Consider the following 21,237-nt stretch of genomic DNA (forward strand, 5'->3'; position numbering starts at 1 on the left):
ACCACCACCAAGAAGAAGACAACCGCGTCAAACATAAGAACGACGATGGGTTGCTTCAAACACTTCTCAGTCATTTAAGATTGGTATTTTTAGGCTGCCTGCCCGGTTAGTTGGCTGGTTAAATTGCCCTCCGCCTCCTTCTCCTCCTCCTCTTCCTTGTCGTCTGTCTATTATTGACCTCCGACTCCCCGCACTTCTCACATTCTTTCTGTTTCTTCCCTCTTCTCTCCCTCTGGTAAAGGAGGAAGGGGAGGAAGAGAAGTGGATTAGATTAACTTAACAATTGTTGAGTAACCAAGTGGTGGTGGGAGGAGGGTGCATACCTTGACGGATTGGGGGTGGGTGGGAGGAAGAAAGAAAGAGGGAGGGAATGAAAGAGGGAGAAAGAAAGAAAAAGAGGAAGGGAAACGAAGAGAGAAACAGAAAATTTGTGTGTAAGAGAGAAAGAAAGAGAAAGAGAGACAGAGACAGAGAAAACAATTAAGAGATGGGAGAGAGAGAAAGCAATTAAGAGATGGGAAGGGAAGGGATAGAGAAAGAGAGAGAGTGAAAATGAAAGAGAGAGAGAGGGAAAGAAAGAGAACGAGAGAAAAAACAAAGAGAGGGAGAAAGAGAGTAAAAGAAATATGACGAAAAGCGAGGATAAGAGAAAAGACAAAGAGAGAGGGAGAGGCAGAGAGTAACAGAAAAAGACACAGAGAGAGAAAGAGAGAAAGTGAGAGAAAGAGAAAGAAAAGGAGAGCTGGGTGGGGACAGCTTCCTTTTGATTATCACACACACATACATAAACATGAATACATACACACTCACTAAAGCGCACACACATACACACAAACACACTCCAAGTGACTCTGCGACACACACACACAAACATATAAACACATACACACACTGAGCAATATAGATTTTGACATTATTACACTTACGTACACACACACACAAGCATTTACACATACAAACATTCTATTAGTGACACATACACACAATGAACACTATAGATTTTGACACCGCTACAATTACACACACACACGCACACTCGTAATAACATTGACAACAACCACAGCTAGTACGACGGCTATCACCACCACCATCACCACAATACCACCACCACCACCACAACACCACCACCACCACCACTACCACCAGTATCACCGCCACCACCGCCGCTGCCGCCACCGCCGCCTCCACCACCGCCGCCTCCACCACCGCCGCCACTATCGGAACTGCTATCGCCACTGTAACTATCGCCTTTCTCACCACCACCACCACCACTACCGTCACAACCCTCCAATCACACTACTACTGCTACTACTACTACAACCACTGTAACCATCAGTTACTTCCTGAAAACACTGGCGACAACAACAACAATAACTATCGCAATCATTACTTATTATAGATCATCAACACCACTACCACCACCACCTTTATCGCCCAAACAACACCACTACCAACACTGTACCACTACAGATCATACCACAAACACGACAACCAGCCGTTTTTTTTATCAGGGCAAAAAGCCACTGTCAAATTCCAATGTGTTCAGGAGCAGGGATTAAAACTGGAATTGTTTCTGTGACGAAAGTTGCTTTCTTTAAGGTAAAAAAATAAATCGAATATCGATCTTTTAAAGTTATTTCTTAGTTCTCTCTCTCTCTTTCTGTCTCTCTCTCTCTCTCTAAAAAAAAACAGCTTGATGGTGATGATAAAAAGTGTGTGTGAATAATGTACAGAATTAAATTGTTTTTAATACTTCTATCAGGACATCGTATCATTCTGGTCAATTATAGTTCTTATTCTCTGCTCTTTAATCACTCTTAACTTCTGACCATTATTAATATACATTATATATATATATATACATATGCGTGACGAAATTATAAAATTACGTTAATTTGCTTCTTAGGCAGTCTGTTCACTGACTTGTTTATCGGATTTATCTATCTGCCCGTTTCCAGAGTTCGATTTCCTATGACTAGATCTGTGAACACTTGATTGCCTCATATTTATATATAAGCCCCCACACACACACACATGCACGTCTGTCTGTCTGACTTTCTATCTATCTATCTATCTATCTATCTATCTATCTATCTATCTATCTATCTATCTATCTATCTATCTATCTATCTATTCCTTTTGATCGAAAACCAAACCCCCCTCTTTTACCCCCAAAAGAAAAGCTCTACCTTGTAATTTTGTCCTGTCTGTGTGCAGTCCTGTGTGGCTAATAAAGAAACATCTGTCTATTTATCTCTCTCTCTCTATCTATCTAGTTAGCTATCGATCTATCTACAAATATTCATATATACAGATGTGTGTGTGTTCAAATAAATCCTAAATTATATATATTTGTGTGGTTAAGAAGTTTGATTTTGTACCACAGAGTTCCAGGTTCAGTCCCACAACATAACACCTCGGCCAAGTGTCTTCTACGATAGCCCTAGGCAAACCAAAGCCTTGTGAATGGATTTGACTGACGAAAACTGAGAGAAGCCCGTTGTGTGCGTGTGTGCGTGTATATATATATATGTATATATATATATATATATAAAATATTATTAGAGACAAAACCACTATTTTGCAAAACAAACAAGGAAAGACTTAATCAATACATAAAATTTTAATAAATAGTCAAAAAAACCGCCACTACAATCGTTTCTTGTCTTGATCGACAATCTTCAGGTGGACTTCCAATCTAAAAAATCAATATTTTAAAATATAAAAATAATAATTTTAAAATAATTAAAGTATGAATGAAAAAATATAAGTATATAATCCATATATAACCTATCTATAATCCATATATAATCAATATATAAACAATATATAAACTAAAAAAACCTATCAACAATTAAATATAAAATATAAAATAATAATAAACTATATATACACCCATACACATATACCTAATTATATATAACCATATCTAACTACATACACTAAATCACACACCTATATATATATCCCTATACATACACATAAAAATGTCTAGGCAACTATAAATAAGATGTTATATAGGCCTTGTGAGTGGATTTAGTAGACGGAAAGTCCATAAAGTGCTTGGCTTTACCGTGTATTATCAAACTTTAAAACTTGTTGGCCTATGGCCTCTAGAAATCTAGAGGCCCTTTGCTAGAGAGGCCATAGGCCAACAGGTTAAGGGTGTGATGATACGCTGTAAACCTAAGCGCTTTATGGACTTGAAACTCAGGGTAATCCCATAGACCGGCCTTATCTCTCTCTCTCTCTATCTATCTATCTATCTACCTAACTTATCTCTCTCCCTCTCTCCACACACACACATCTCTATTAATAATTGTATGTGCGGGATCTGTTTTAACTTGTCTGTTTGGATGAGACATAAAGGCCAATATATACGACCAATTGTTTTTCTTTTTGTTCTATTCTGATCGCATATATTTGTCTTTCATTTTTATGTAACTGTGTCTTATTATCGGCGTATCGTATCTTATTTTATTTTTTGACTCCTTATTCCTTTATCATTGCTTGTATACGAAAGATTCTTTCATTATATCTTATGTAATTATGGAGAAGGACGGAATGCAACACTAACCAAAAATATATTGTTACAGGAATAAGCGAAACGGCAAGTGAAAAAACGAGGTACTTTTCGAAAAGTTACCCGAGGACACGCATCTGCGCCTATGATGTTTAATAATTGATTGTACAGTGTCTTGCCTTGTAAGTTACGGGTGGAAGATGATGTGTCGAAACGATCGGATCGGTTTTGAAGAGTCTCGTGAATTCAATTTTCTGTGTTTAACATTTTTTATAGGTATATGTGTGTGTGTGCGTGACTTGTCTAAGAGACTACAAGTCTATTACATAGAGAGCGGTCACCATATTCCCTTCCATATCGGTTATCACTGATGAGCGTAAAGTTGTATAATCGGTTTGTTACCTAACACTCCATTATATTCTTTACACGAAACCGACTGGTAAGATCAGTCGTGATGGATATTCAATACTATACATTTCGGATAATATATATATATAGTATATGCACACACACACACACACACACACACACACACACACACACACACACAGCACACAGACTCACACACGTACACACACAGATAAATAAACCACATGGTTCTTGGTTCAGTCCCACTGTGTGACACCTTGGGCAATGTCTTCTAAAGTCTTGGGTTGACCAAGGCCTTGTGAGTGGATTTAGTAGACGGAAACTGAAAGACGCCCATTGTATGTGTGTGTGTGTGTCTGTTTGTCCCTACCCATCGCCTCTTGACAACTGGTGTTGGTGTGTTTACATCCCTGTAACTTAGTGGTTTGCCAAAAGCAACTGATAGAATAAGTACTAGGCTTAGAAAATAAGTCCTGGGGTCGATTTGCACAACTAGAACCCTTCAAGGTGGTGCTCCAGCATGGCTGCAGTCAAATGACTGAAACAAATAAAGGATATAATATATATATATATATACCGGAGTAAACACATAAATGTGAAACAAGGTGGAAAAAAGAGTACTCAAATACCAGTGGTAGAGTAATATGCTTTATTTAAAGCAGCAGAAAATTCAACAAAACACTTACTCTGAGTTTCACGTTGCTGTTCATTGGGCAGTAGCAAAAACTGTCCGATGAACGGCAACGTGAAACTCAGAGTAACAGGTTTTGTTGAATTTTCTGCTGCTTTAAATAAAGTATATATATATATGTGTGTGTGTGTGTGTGTGTGTGTGTGTGTGTGTGTGTGACCGCGTGTGTACCGTTGGCAATTTTTTACCTCCGTCTTCCTTTCCTTGGATCTTTCCTTTTCCTACGTTTATGATGAAGAGCTCCACTCAAAACATTAAATCCTCTTTCTTTCCTTTCCTGAGCGTCCAATAACACTATACTTGTTCCATATCCCCGCGTTATTGTGTTTTCATGTTTGGATTAACTATATATATATATATATATATATATATATGGAGACAAGTTCACAAGTGCAGAATATACACTGCAGTAACTTATCTATCAATAACATGCATTGTGTAGGATATGCTGGTGACCACCACATATATTTATATATGTATATTACTACTACGACCACCGGTCTCTACTACTATTGCTATTACACCTAACGGTCACTTTCAGTATTACAACCAATGATTCTAGTCAACTTTTCTTTTATTACACTTAACTTTTAAAAATATATATTTTTGATAAGGTTCGTTTCTTTCAAGAAGAACCAAAACATGTAAAATCTCTCAGAAAATTAAAATTTATCTTATATAGTGGCGTTTTCAAACTTCTTTTTTTATATCTACCTGTCTATCTATCTATCTATTTATCTATCTATCTATCTTTATATGTTTGTATGTGTGTATGTGTATATACATATCTATGTATATACCTACATATATTGTTCTTGCTAAAATTATCAGATAAGCAACAGTCAACAGTCAAATTTCCCACATGAGTAACAGTTATGTACTCTAGAAAATGTATTGAGTAATCTTTCAGCTTCAATGCAAAAGAATTGTTTTACTGTAACTTGACATATGCTAGCGTGGAAAGCGGACGTTAAACGATGATGATGATGATGATGATGATGATGATATATACACACATACACACACATATATATACACAAATATGTACATTCATATGTATATATATCTATATATATAGAGAGAGATATATTCACATATATGTACTATAAGTACAACACACACACACCTGTGAATGTTTGCTTTATGTCAAGTTACAGTAAAACAATTCTTTTGCATTGAAGCTGAAAGATTACTCAATACATTTTCTAGAGTACATATCTGTTACTCATGTGGGAAATTTGACTGTTGACTGTTGCTTATATATAGGCGCAGGAGTGGCTGTATGGTAAGTAGCTTGCTAACCAACCACATGGTTCTGGGTTCAGTCCCACTGCGTGGCATCTTGGGCAAGTGTCTTCTGTTATAGCCCCGGGCCGACCAATGCCTTGTGAGTGGATTTGGTAGACGGAAACTGAAAGAAGCCTGTCGTATATATGTATATATGTATGTGTGTGTGTGTGTTTATCCCCCTAGCATTGCTTGACAACTGATGCTGGTGTGTTTACGTCCCTATCACTTAGTGGTTCGGCAAAAGAGACCGATAGAATAAGTACTGGGATTACAAAGAATAAGTCCCGTGGTTGATTTGCTTGACTAAAGGCGGTGCTCCAGCATGGCTGCAGTCAAATGACTGAAACAAGTAAAAGAGTATATATATATAAATAAATATATATTTATGTATGTATATATATATTTTAGGTCCTCCCATTAATAATGTGGTTTTTTATACTTCTTTTATTTTTCAAAATTAAGATAAAGTTCCTTTTTAATTTAAAATATACCCTCCTTCATTCTCTACAACGCTCTTCCATTTATGTGGTAGACTTGCAAAACCTCTCTTCCAAAATTCACTTGTGTCTGATGAAAAATACTCCTCTAGTTCTGTTCTGATCTTGTCTACAGAATTCATATTTTCTTCATTCAAATGATTTTGAAGACTGCAGAATAAATGACAATCAGCAATGTCCAGCGAATATGGTGGGTGAGGCATCATTTCACATTCAAACTGCTATAACTTTTGGAATGTCATCCTCGCTGTATGTGGCTGAGCATTATCCTGATGGAAGAACACCTTTCATCTTGAAATCAAAGACAGTCATTTTTCTTCTAGTGTTGACTTAAGCCACTCAGGCTTAACCCTTTTGTGTTCAGATTATTCTATCAAACATAATGCCTATTGATTCACATTGATTTGAATTAATCATGCATTATCTCATATCTTCAAGATCTTGATGGTGTAATTACTTAATGTAGAATAACATTGTAGGGTAGGTGTGAGGGCCTGGATCTGGTCAGTTTGAGCGTAAAACAGATTAAATATTTTGGCTGGATATGGCCGGTTTAAATACTGAAGGGTTAAGCTGCAGTAGATCTCTGTTGTTATGGTTTGGTTTGTGTTTAAAAGTTTGAAGCAGACAAAACCTTTCATATTCCACCAAACAGATAACTACACCTTACGTGGGTGAAGACTTTCTTTAGCCTAGAGTGCCAGTGTTTCTCTTTCGCTACCCATTGTCTTCGGCACTTGACATTTTTATAGAGAACCCATTTCTTGTCACCAGTCACTATTCGGTCCAAAAAATGGTTCATTCATGAGACTTGACAGTAAAGAAGAGTACACATTCCCTCTCTGTGCGCAATTAGACTCGGAAAGTTTGTGAAGAACCTATTGACTCAATTTTCTGACTTTTCCGTTGACATGCAGCTGTTAATAAATGGTTGAATGACTAAATTCTCAACAGTTACAATGGGATTTTGTTCTACCAGGGTTTGCAGGACGTCCTCATCAAGCTCTAAAGATCTTCCAGGATGAGGCTTGTCTTCTAGGCTGTAGTTTCCAGCTCAGGATTTCTGGAACCACCATTGACGCTGGCTTACGCTTATTTCCTGATCCCCATATACTGCATTAATATTCCTTGCACTTTCCATTGCATTGTTGCCTTTATTTAACTCATTAAACAAAATATGTCAAATATGCTCCTTTGTCACTTCCATTATAGCTTTGAAAAGATAACTGTTAAAATCGAACTGCACTCTTCAAAACTTGCACTAAGAATAAGGATAACCTAAAATTGCTACCTGCTTATACAGCAAGTTGATACAGGTAGTTTATCCCATCCCGCTCTGACTTTTAGTTCATGCTATTGAAAAAACTGCACTATATATGGGATAACCCAATATATATATATAAATATGTGCACATGCATTTATGTATCTCTCTCTCTCTCTCTCTCTATATATATATATATATATATATAATAATATACATATATATATATAATAAAGGTGGCCCATTTATGATTTGAAACTGAAGGGCGGAAGCACAGATGTCACTAAAGTGACTAACATACAAGTGCTTCCTTGTGCCTATGAGTTGTTTAGATTCCTATTTCTAGCAATGCTGGTGCTCTTAGTCACTTTAGTGATGTCCATATATATATATATATATATATATATATATATATATATATATATAACAAAAGAGGGGGTGTATTTCCATGCAGGGAAATATATCTGCAAATTTGTCGTTGAAAATGCACCTAAATTTGGAAAACTTGTGATTGTCTATTTGCATATACACCAAACTAGTTTTTTTAGAATTATTCTACCATTGATAAACAAAATATATTGTTGAAACTAGTTTGGCATCTATGTAAATAAATTTATTTTAAACATTTACAAGTTTTTCAAATTTAGGCGCATTTTCAACAATAAATTTGCCTATATATATATATATGTATAATTTTTATAATTATGGGTATAATTATAATTAGGGTTCAGCAAAAACGAAATTTAGAAATAGCAGCCAAAAGACTAGCTATTTCTCTACCATAAGAAAATTTCCCAGACAACATATACTCAAAACAATCCACGTAGGCAAAGTGAAAAAATAACGAATTCACCCGGCATTTGATTAACTGTAGACACGTTTTGGAGTTTGATAGATATGAAAAATGCAAAAACCACATTTCCATTCTATCATTCTCTATCAATTACCTTTTGTCATTGAGACTAAAGGTGTAAGGTAATATTGAATAAGTGTTATAGATAGACCATAGTTAATTTCCAGGTTCAGTGATTTTATGAATACAGGGTTCAACGTTGGTCATATGTCAGCGTGTATATATAAGTAATTTGTTTTCGTAATGAGATAAAAAATCAAGGCTGTGTAGACTTTAGAACATTGAGTTACATAATAGTGGTTTTATCTCTAATTTATATTTTATATATATATATATATATATATATATATATATATACATTATATATACACACACCCATATGAATATATATATCATTATTATCATCAAATGATGATGATGATATATATATTCATATGGGTGTGTGTATATGTGTAGGTATATAATGTATGTATACAGGTATTCATTTATTCTTTTACTTGTTTCAGTCATTTGACTGCGACCGTGCTGGAGCACTGCCTTAAAGGGTTTTAGTCGAAGAAATTGACTCCAGGACTTATTCTTTGTAAGCCTAGTACTTATTATATTGGTCTGTTTTGCCGAACTACTAAGTTATGGGGACGTAAACATACCACCATCGGTTGTCAAGTGATGGCGGGGGAATAAACAGACACACACATTAATGTACACACACACATATTTGCGATGGGATTCTTTCAGTTTCTGGCTACTGAATCCACTCACTTTAGTTGGCCTAAGTCTATAGTAGAAGACACTTGTCCAAGGTTCCATGCAGTGGCACTGAACCCAGGACCATTTGTTTATGCATGTATACATACCTACATACAAGCATGTATGTATATATATATATATATATATATATATATATATCTACATATAGTATACATATACATATATACAAGAATCTCTATGAATTCAACAAGATTTTGTGTTTTTATGCAAAATGAAGATGAACACCATTCCTCCATGTGGTTGGTTTGAAAAACTGTCAAGATATTAAAACAATTTTCTTAACATGAAACCAATGATAGCCTTAATTCACAAATAAAGAAATTCTGTCTAACAATGCAGTGTTGAGCACTCATTTTCATCATTTGACATTTATATATATATATATACATATATATAAATACATACACATATATATATATATATATATATATGCCCATATATGCATGTGTATACAAATATATGTATGTAGCTTGCTTCCCAACCACATGATTCTTGGTTCAGTCCCACTGTGTGGCACTTTCGGCAAGTATCTTCGACTGTAGCCTCGGGCCAACCAAAGCCTTGTGAGTGGATTTGGTAGACGGAAACTGAAAGAAGCCCATTGTATATCTGTATATATGTGTGTGTGTGTGTTTATATATGTTTGTGTGTCTGTGTTTGTCCCCCCACCATCACTTGACAAAAAGTGCTGGTGTGATTATGCCCCCGTAACTTAATGGTTTGGCAAAAGAGACTGATAGAATAAGTACTAGGCTTGCAAAGAATGAGTCCTGGGGTTGATGTGTTTAACTAAAGGCAGTGCTCCAGCATGGCTGCAGTCAAATGACTGAAACAAATAAAGGAGTAAAAGAGTAACTGGCACTCCATCAGTTACAATGACAACATGAAGAGGGTTTCTTCAAAGCAGTCATTGGACCAGAGCTTCTCTATGACCCTTACTGGTACATATACAAAAATGCTTCATGCAGTTCTCAATCTTTCTTGGCAGCAACATTCTCCAAAGTAGTGAGTGTACAGCAAGCTTCCTACCACCACCTCAGTAATCCGAGAAAGAAGAACACATTATGCAAGACACTGCTGGAGAAGCAAGGATGAAACATCCAGGGATCTCCTTCTCAGGAAACCCATGCATGTAAAAGAGCATAGGGCTGGTTTCCTGGTTTCTCTGGCGTATATATATTCCTCCCTTGATGAGACACCAGTCAGTCATAGGCTTATTTGTTTTTACTTGTTGAGTGGACTGGAACAATGTGAAATGAAGTGTTTTGCTCAAGAATACAATGGTCCTGGAGTTGAAACCACAACCTGATCACTAAGCCATATACCTTCACATCAAAGACTAATAAGAAAATATTAACAAAAATCCTTATTAAATTATGTGGAACTCAAAAGAAAAGAAAACAAAAAAAACATGGCTTAAGGACTAGTCCAAGAATTGAAACCATAATCCAAAGATTACAAGGCCAAGAGCCTGACCACTAAGCCATGTGCCTCCACATTAAAATCTAATAAGAAAATATTAAAAATCCTTTTTAAAAAACACGGAACTCGAAAACATGGTTCATTGCCTGGAATCGAAACCACAATGTTATGAGTGAAACACCTTGGCCATTAAGCCATGGGCCTCCACATTGATGACTAATGGGAAAATATTAGCAAAAATCCTTATTAAAGAATATGACTCTGCCTTTAATGCAACATTAACTCACACACATGATGGAGCCTATCCTCTTCAGGTTTAAATATGGTTGATATCTTTCTGAGAGAAAGAAAATAAGAGAGAAGAAACCTCGATCCCAGCACTGGACAAGTACTTGATGTACCAACCCCTGAAAAGATGGAGGGCAAAGTTGACCTTTGTAGGGATTGAAACCAAAGTGGAAAGAACTGGAATGGCTATCACTAGGCATCCTGTCTAATGCTGTAATGACTCTGCCAATTTGCCACTTTAATTAGTCTTTGTATATTGAGCTCTTATGTAAATACTGTGTGCCCAAATACTCATTAATGAGTGCCTAAATACTCGTTAACTCAGATTTCTTGTGTGTTTTTATTTGATTTATAAATCAATAACATTTTTTTCTTTTGTGTGTCTCTAAAACTGTCAGCCGAGCTACCTGACTGACGACTTGCAGAGGTACCGAATAACTATTGATCTATTGATTATTTATCCATACTTACAGGTGTTGTGAGTCCATATAGTATACATAAATAAATAAATATATGCTCACACGCATGCAGATATATACATTTACAAGTACTTACACCCAAACACAAACACACATGTATAGCAAATTAGCTGGTAAATTGTATTTATTATGCAACAGTGGAAGGCTGCGACTGCTTTAGTGGAGAACGAAGGGGACTCTGAATGAAGTTGTGATTATCAAGTTACATTCACTACAATAGAGGCCCAATCAAGATCGATCTGATACTGAGAATGGTGATACACACAGACAGACAGACAGATACACACACGTGTATGTTGTGTAGGTCCTAATGGGAGAGAAAATTCAGTGTATTTTTCCAATGCAGCATTTAATCTGAATTCCTGGCTATCTACACCCTCATATTGAAACTTTGAGAAAAATCCCAACTTCACTGGTGCTGAGAGTCCAGTTACATCACCGCCCCCACTAGAGCCAAAACCACCACCACCACCACCACCACCACCACCACCACCACAACTATCACCACCATCATCATTTAACGTCCATTTTCCATGCTGGCATGGGTTAGATGGTTTGACTAGAGCTGGAAAGCCAGAGAGCTGCACCAAGCTCCCAGTTGTCTGTTCTGGCTTGGTTTCTTTGGTCGGATGCTCTTCCTAATGCCAACCACTCTACAGAGTGTACTGGGTGTCTTTCAGATGTCACTGTCACGGGTACATTCTATGCATCACCAGCACGAGTGCCTTTTATGTATCATTGGCACACGTGCCTTTTCATGTCACTGGCCCAGGTGCCTTTTATGTGTTACTGGCATTGGCCATGACCACAATTTCACTTGGCTTGACATGTTTTCTCAAGAACTGCAAATCACCAGAAGTCTCAATCATTTGTAATTTCCTCTGTGAGACTCAACAAGTGAAGATCATATTTCCCCACTTTGTCCCGCGTTTCCTTGGGTCTACCTCTTCCGCAGGTTCCATCTACAGTTAGAGAGTGGCACTTCGTTTAGTAGCTGCTACCTCTTTCATAAATGCTGTGTGTAAATCTTGAGAAGAGAAACACGTATAGATAAGAGTAAAGGGTAAGGTCCCTCTTCGGCCATGAATGACCATGGGATTGCACCTAGAAAGTTCTCCGAGACACAAATCCGGGCAAGGTTGTTTATGGAAGACCAGCAGTTGCCCATGCATACCAGCCTCCGCTCTCCATGCCACTGATGTTGTCCAAGGGAAAGGCAAAGGGTCCGATACAGCTTGGCACCAGTGATGTCACAACTCATTTCTACAGCTGAGTGAACTGGAGCAGCGTGAAATAAAGTGTCTTGCTCAAGAACAAAACACACAACCCGGTCCGGGAATCAAACTCACTACCTCATGATTGTGAGCCAAACACTAACCACTGAGCCATGTGCCTTCATTTGGGGATCGCATCCAGAAAGTTCCCTTCTGAGGCACAAGTCCCAGTAAGGTTGTTTACAGAAGACCAGCATTCACCCATGCATACCAGCCTGCCCTCTCTACACCACCGATGTTATCCAAGGGAAAGGCAAAGGGGCCGATACAGATCGGTACCAGTGACACCGCAACTTATTTCTTCAGCTGAGTGAACTGGAGCAACATGAAATGAAGTGTCTTGCTCAAGGACACAACACACAGCCCGGTCTGGGAATCGAACTCACTACCTCATGATTGAGAGCCCAACATTGTAACTACTGAGTCATGAATATAGCAGGACTTTATCATCAGTTACAATTGCTTCTGTATCTCTTCATTTTAAAAGCCATTGCATATAAATATTTGTGTGAAAAATTGTGCAATATATGAATATATATTGCAGGAGTGGTTGTGTGGTAAGTAGCTTGCTTACCCATTATATGGTTCCGGGTTCAGTCCCACTGTGTGGCATCTTGGGCAAGTGTCTTCTACTATAGCCTTGGGCTGACCAAAGCCTTGTGAGTAGATTTGGTAGATGGAAACTGAAAGAAGCCCGACGTATATATGTATGTATGTGTGTGTATAAAATAATATAAATTAATTAATTTTATGTACTGGCTTAAGTTTTTCATTGTTTGATTTGCCTAATAGTGGTTTTATCCCTAATTTAATATAATATATATATGTATATGTTTGTGTGTCTGTGTTTGTCCCCCCAACATCGCTTGACAACTGATGCTGGTGTGTTTATGTCCCCGTAACTTAGCAGTTCAGCAAAAGAGACCGATAGAATAAGTACTAGGCTTACAAAGAATGAGCTCTGGGGTCGATTTGCTCAACTAAAGGCGGTGCTCCAGCATGGCCACAGTCAAATCACTGAAACAAATAAAAGAAAAAAATAGAAGAAAAAGAAATATGTGGTTGATAATATTGGAGTGGCGCTTCATCAGAGTAGTACCATAATGCTAGTCTGAAGAAGTACAATGGTGTTTGAAATGGAGTGGTCCAGTAACAACTGTGACAAATGATAGAATTGTGCTGTATTTAGTCTTTGTACTCTTACTTTATCATCATCATCATCATCGTTTAGCATCCGCTTTCCATGCTAGCATGTGTTGGACAGTTCAACTGGGGTCTGGGAAGCCAGAAGGCTGCACCAGGCCCAGTCTGATCTGGCAATGTCTCTATGGCTGGATGCCGTTTCTAATGCCAACCACTCCTTGAGTGTAGTGGGTGCTTTTTACGTGCCACCGGCACAGGTGCCAGACGAGGCTGGCAAACGGCCACGATCGGATGGTGCTTTTTACGTGCCACCGGCACAGAGGTCAGGCGAGGCTGGCAACGGCCACGATCGGATGGTTCTCTTACATGCCACCAGCACTGGTATCACAGCTACAATTTCCATTGATGTTGATCAATTTCGATTTTGATTTTGATTTCTTACTTATATCATATATATGTGGAGATTGGCAAGCTGGCAGAGTTGTTAGCGCGCTGAACAAAATGCTTACAAGCATTTCGTCTAGCTTTACATTCTGAGTTCAAATTCCGTTGAGGTTGGCTTTGCCCTTAATCCTTTTGGATTCGTTATAATAAGTACCACTCAAGTACTAAGGTCGATTTAATCAACTTCCCGTTCCTCTCAGAAACTACTGGGCCTATGTCAAAATTGGAAACCATTAAGTATGTGTGTGTGTGTGCATGTCTGTGTTTCACAGGCTGTTATAGGAGCCACTCCTAGTTAAATGACTCATAACATTTAATTACATTTAAGAAAATTTTATTCGTTATAGAAGGCCATAGGTTTCACTCCATACAAGATGTGCACATGAATGACATATTTAGTTTAATTGATAGAATTTTCTGTAAAAAAAATGGGATAGGCTCTCTGAAAAATAAGTTTTGTAAATGTTCTTCATTTACAAGTGGGCACAACTATAATGTGTTTTATACAACAGAATCAGGAATCTCTATTCTCCATTAGGTTTAGTAGGTCTCCAATTTCATATTGATGTATCTCTGCCAATAACGCCATTGAGGTTGAGTAGCCTTTGACCTCTATTAGGGTGTGGAAGCCAAGCCTCTAAGTATAACACTTAATATGGACTGTTGTTCAGCTTAATTGCTGTGGCCAGCAAAACCCTACTGTTTGAGCAACATTAGTAGAGATTGTGGGAATAATCATCGTCATCATCATCATTTAGCGTCTGTTGTCCATGCTATCATGTGGTTGCATGGTTTGACCACAGCTGGCAAGCAGGAGGGCTGCACCAGACTCCAGTCTAATCTGGCATTGTTTCTATGGCAGGATGCCCTTCCTAATGCCAACCCCTTTACAGAGTATGCTGGGTGCTTTTACATGGCACTGACACAGAACTCTTGCAGGCCAAGCCTCTTCACCAGCAGGAGTGACTTTAACACTTCTGCTGTGGAGGATGGGTCTTCTAGAGTACAGCAAGGATCCAGGCATATGGCTTTCTTGTGGTCATGCCCTGAAATGCTTTGAACTCTTATGAAAAATCTGGTGTGTAAACCATCAAGGTGATCTTGAAAATCCTTTTCCATATTCCAAATTTCAGTTCAACTGAGAAAAATGCTTTCTACAAGAGTCTTGAAGAAGGCAAGCTTTCTTGACTTTGAAATACTTGAGTGATTACCTAATGGTTTAACCCTTTTATAACATATTTCTGTTGAAATGTGAAGGCACATGGCTTAGGGGTTAAGGCATTCGGCTCGTGATCGTAAGGTCATGAGTTCAATTCCTGGTGATGCAGTGTGTCCTTGAGCAAGATACTTTATTTCACGTCGCTCCAGTCCACTCAGCTGGCAAAAATGAGTAGTACGTGTATTTCAAGGGGCCAGCCTTATCACACACTGTGTCACACTGAATCTTCTTGAGAACTATATTAAGGGTACACATTAGCGCGCCGGGCGAAATGCTTAGCGGTATTTCGTCTGCCGCTACGTTCTGAGTTCAAATTCTGCCAATGTCAACTTTGCCTTTCATCCTTTTGGGGTCAATTAAATAAGTACCAATTACGCACTGGGGTCGATATAATCGACTTAATCCGTTTGTCTGTCCCCTCTATGTTTAGCTCCTTGTGGGCAATAAAGAAATATATATTAAGGGTACACATGTCTGTGCAGTGCTCAGCCACTTCCACATTAATTTCACAAGAGCCTGTTAGTTCTTTTCAAATAGTCTTTGTTTTAAGGCAATCACAGTCTAATCTGTACCCCAATCTGTTGGTATTCCAAGTTAGAGCATATTTTCTTTGATAGTTTGGCAGAAAAATTGACCTAAAATAAGGGTGTGTTTACCTTGTCAGTCATTTTGAATTTATAATTAGGTCATGAATAGATAATGTGGAAATTTGAATAACTGTTTTTTGATAGAACTAACATCATCCTTGACGTATACTATATTTGGTTTGCCTGGGTTTTATTCCCGCTGAGTGAAAACATCTTTAATTTAGGAGTGTTTTCCTACATCTGAGGGATTAGTCTTGCCTTAATTAATTTTGAAAATTACAAAGAATTTAGTAAAGTAACTTTGTTGTTATTAAGCTGATGTTTGGGAAACAAACTAACTATTTGATGGAGGGTTTTGATATAGATCACTTGAAAACACAAAATTTGTATCATGGAACTTTGTATCAGTCCCTCTGCATATCACCTTGGGCAAGTGTGTCTTCTACTATATATTTCTTTACTACCCACAAGGGGCTAAACACAGAGGGGATAAACTAGGACAGACAAACGGATTAAGTCGATTACATCGACCCCAGTGCGTAACTGGTACTTAATTTATCGACCCCGAAAGGATGAAAGGCAAAGTTGACCTCGGCGGAATTTGAACTCAGAACGTAACGGCAGACGAAATACGGCTACGCATTTCGCCTGGCGTGCTAACGTTTCTGCCAGCTCGCCACCTTATATGTGTCTTCTACTATAGCTTCGGGCCTGACCAAAGCCTTGTGAATGGATTTGGTAGACAGAAACTGATAGAGGCCCGTCGTATATATATATATACCGTCCAACCCATGCTAGCGTGGAAAACGGACATTAAATGATGATGATGATATATATATGTATATATATATGTGTATATATATATATGTATACATGTGTATATATATGTATACATGTGTATATATATGTATACATGTGTATATATATATATATATGTGTGTGTGTATATGTATATGTATATTTTATGTATGTGTGTCTTTGTTTGTCTCCTTGTCACCGCATGACTAGTGTTGGAGTGTTTACATCCCCGTAACTTAGCGGTTCGGCAAAAGAGACCGATAGAATAAATACTAGGCTTACAAAGAATAAGTCCTGGGGTTGATTTCTTTGACTAAACAACCCTTAAAGGTCACTGTCAAATGACTGAAACAAGTAAAAGAATATACATTGTGTTACTCTTCTAAATTTGGTGGCGATTTAAGCAATGTATCCATGGATGTTTAATGGGTTGGATGTAGTGTTGAAGAAGGAACATGAAGTCGTGAAATATGCATATACACCCATTGGCTTCTCTTTTTTTTTAATCTTCGATCGCATTACTTACATAGACGTATTCGTATACGAAACGTCACAACTTTCAGTGCTATCGGTAGAGATAGCCTGAAAATGTTATTTAATCGCACTGCTAACACAGGTAGGACGCAGTAGTGTTGTGTAAGCCTTTAATATATTTGGAAGTGTATTATGGTTGCATAACGAAATACGGTGTCCTTCCCAGCAATTAATAACATACCTACGCATTCTTTCTCGATATGTTCTGGCAGATTCGAACGTGAATATCCAATTGTTGTTCTTTCTTCATTGGAACACACGTCCTCCCTTTAGACGATGTATTCATAACACGCAATTCACTGCCACTTGACTTTTAGAAGGAGATATTTTCTTGTGACATAAAGCAACAGCGATCTGCTATCAACAACGTTCGAATCTACCAGAACAAATTGAGAATGAATAGATACATTATCGTTTGGACTCACGCTGTTCTGCTTGCACCACATGTATTATTAATGCTACATAAATTTATCCAATCGACTTCACGAATTAGTCGACAATGCTTGTATACAACAATTTACTTTCCCTCCGTGAAAGTACGAGTACTACCATTCCGTTTGGTGGCTAGCGACCCAGGAATAAATAATATTAATATTTATTTAGTCGACCTAGAATTAAATAATATTCATCTAGTCCAAAAACCAACTACAAAAATCTGCGCTTACAGAAACACAAATAATTCAATAACAAATAAGAACGGTTTTGATTACGTTATTGTTAACATTTAACATTGTTTTGGACCATAATTTAGGGGTTTTTGTAACTGTAACCTATTTTCAAGCATTTTACTGATTCATCTCAGACACCCAAGATATCCATATTACTACTCGTTCCATTTTAATTGCGGCCACTCTTAGATTACTCTTTGATCTTCGCCGCTCTGCAGAATTAGCAGATCAACAGGCAAAATGCTTTGTGTTAATTTAGTCACATTTCTTTACGTTTTGAGGTCGCCATTGCTTTTCGTCCATCACGGATTTTTTGTCAGTGAACAGGTCGCGGTCTTAAAGCGACGAAAATATTTTGACAAATTAAACTTAAATGTTGAAGTGAATCGAACGGCTTTTGTGTGTTTCTTAAATGGCTTACAAACACCTTCCACGCTGCAATTGTTTTCGTTTCAGCACACGATCTCAGATCAAATCACTTGCTATGCAAGTACATCTCCGTAAAACTCATAACTAATCTACAAATATACTACTATATCGCCACTCGCTGTCGAAGTATTCTGATCTCATGCTTCTATTAGGAATTACGCCTATCAATTTGTACTGTTTTATATACACGGCGTTGGGTATAAAAGATAAACCAACATATTAGATTTGTGTTGATACAGTGACACCTTTCCCACGCTGATGGTTTTTTGTTTCGAGCTATGAAACTAACTGCTTGACGTTTGAGTATTGTTTGAGAAAAAATGGCTGCCGTTGAAGATCAAGCAAGGTTAACGAGATGACATATTAAAAAAAAAAAATGCAATAAGTTTCTCAACGCATTCACTCAATCTGCTAGAAATAATAACTATTATCTTACTCAAATCACATTCTACTGCAATGGTTCTGATTCTTTTTGATTTCTCTTTGTGCTGGAAATTAAATAAAATCAAAGGAAAAATCCTTTTCTGTGCTTCGTAAGACTAATTTAAAGTGAAAAAGAAAATTATGTAATAAAGTAAAATATTTCGATAAATTGAATGCCATAAAATAAAATGGGCAGTTGTTTGGTCTCATTCGCAATGATTTCTAACTTTGGTACAAGGGGATTAAATGGGTGGTTGTGGTGGGGGAGGTGGTGCTTATAAGGTTTTAATACTTGTGAATTCACCTGAGAGGGCCCTGAATCCTATTTTAATTTGATCTAAATTTTACATTTGTCATCAAAATTTCATGCTAATTTTTGCTTCAGGCATCACCTTAATTAGTGCTAACGATTCTGCTAGCTTTTCACTTTACACTACTTAATTACAAAGTTATTTACCAAATTCCTAAGACTAACTTATCAAATGTGCTCTCACTGGTGTTGTTATCATTTAACTCTAGGTCAGTACTGATCAAGTAATCCTTTGATCAAAGGCTTTCATGTTAGATGAAGCAGTCCTATCCTAGAATACCTAAGACTATGGAGACTTGTAGCTTAGTGGTTAGAGTGTTGGACTCCTGATTGTCAGATTGTGGTTTTGATTCCTGGACCTGGTGATGTGTTGTGTTCTTGAGCAAAACACTTCATTTTACATTGCTGCAGTCCACTCAGCTGGCAAAAATGAGTAATTCCGTAATGGACTGGCGTCCCATCCAGGTAGGGAATTTCTAAGCCAAAGAAACTGGGAAACCAGCCCTTATGAGTCAGCATGACTTGAGAAGGTAACTTTTTAAACAGAATTCTTTGCTAGCTATTTAGGTGTGGAAGCCTCGAAAATATAAGATTTGATATATTGCATGCATGGTAGTGATGACCAGCACCCCACCTCCCATATGTTGGGCAACTATACTAGAGACGAGTGGAATATGTTCATGTATCTCTTTTTTGGTCTTCTGCTCATGTCATGAGATTTTTTGAGCCCTCATGAAAAGCCTGGTGTACATACTATCAAGGGCATCTTGAAGCTCCTTCTTCATAGCCTACATTTGGTGTGGGGTGTGGATGACTCAATTACACCGTGTAATATGATTTTAGTCCTTGGGTAGCCACTGTTATTTCTTTCACATGTTGGCTCCAACAAGGGTTTTGCATTGTCCCCAAACCAAATCAAAAATATAATCAAATATTATGAGACTGGCAGCCATGCAAGTGGATTCAATGACTGGCATTCATGCTAGTGGAGTGCTAAGAGCACCATCCGAGTGTGATCGTTGCCAGAGTGGCTAACTGGCTTCCGTGCTGGTGGCACACAAAAAGCACCATTCGAGCGTGATTGTTACCAGTGTCGCCTTACTGGCACTTGTGCTAGTGGCACATGAAAAAACATTCGAGTGAGGTCATTGCCAGTGCCACTGGACTAGCTCCCGTGCAGGTGGCACATAAAAAACACCATTTGGGTGTAGCCATTGCCAGTACTGCCTAACTGGCCCTTGTGCCAGTGGCACGTAAAAGCACCCACTACACTCTTGGAATGGTTGGCGTTAGGAAGGGCATCCAGCTGTAGAAACTCTGCCAGATCAGATTGGAGCCTGGTGCAGCCATCTGGTTTGCCAGTCCCCAGTCAAATCGTCCAACCCATGCCAGCATGGAAAGCAGACGTTAAATGATGATGATGATGATGAACCTCAATTTGTTTTTTGTTTTGTTAGTCCCACTGCGTGGCACCTTGGGCAAGTTTCTTCTACTATAGCCTCGGGCTGACCAAAGCCTTAAGTGGATTTGATAGACGGAAACTGAAAGAAGCCCGTCGTATATATATATATGTATATATATATATATGCGTGTGTGTGTTTGTCCCCCTAGCATTGCTTGACAACCGATGCTGGTGTGTTTATGTCCCCGTTACTTAGCGGTTCGGCAAAAGAGACTGATAGAATAAGTACTGGGCTTACAAAAGAATAAGTCCCGGGGTCGAGTTGTTTGATTAAAGGCGGTGCTCCAGCATGGCTGCAGTCAAATGACTGAAACAAGTAAAAGAGTATATATGACATAATACATTTACTTAGTATTATGCATCTACTTTACCAAATGCAATGACATCTTGTACATCACTGAGGAGGTCTAATAAGGCTAAAACCTATCTAGTGCTGCCTTGTTTACTTCCAAGAATGATTAAAATTCTTCTGTTAGTCATCGACCTATTTTTATCTTTTCC

The 21,237-nt window shown here is 38.0% G+C and overlaps 1 protein-coding gene across 1 annotated transcript in view; it reads left to right on the top strand.

Moving 5' to 3' along the window:
- The first annotated feature begins 1,258 nt into the window (after nucleotides 1–1,258).
- Nucleotides 1,259–21,237, top strand: part of LOC115223231 (docking protein 6) — a 67,068-nt gene continuing 47,089 nt past the window's right edge. The window contains exon 1 of the mRNA XM_029793715.2: nucleotides 1,259–1,599. Coding sequence (XP_029649575.1) covers nucleotides 1,537–1,599 — 63 coding nt within the window. The 5' untranslated portion in view covers nucleotides 1,259–1,536. The remainder of the gene's footprint in view (nucleotides 1,600–21,237) is intronic.

Source organism: Octopus sinensis, linkage group LG22 (genome assembly GCF_006345805.1).
Source record: "Octopus sinensis linkage group LG22, ASM634580v1, whole genome shotgun sequence".
NCBI classification, from domain to species: domain Eukaryota; kingdom Metazoa; phylum Mollusca; class Cephalopoda; order Octopoda; family Octopodidae; genus Octopus; species Octopus sinensis.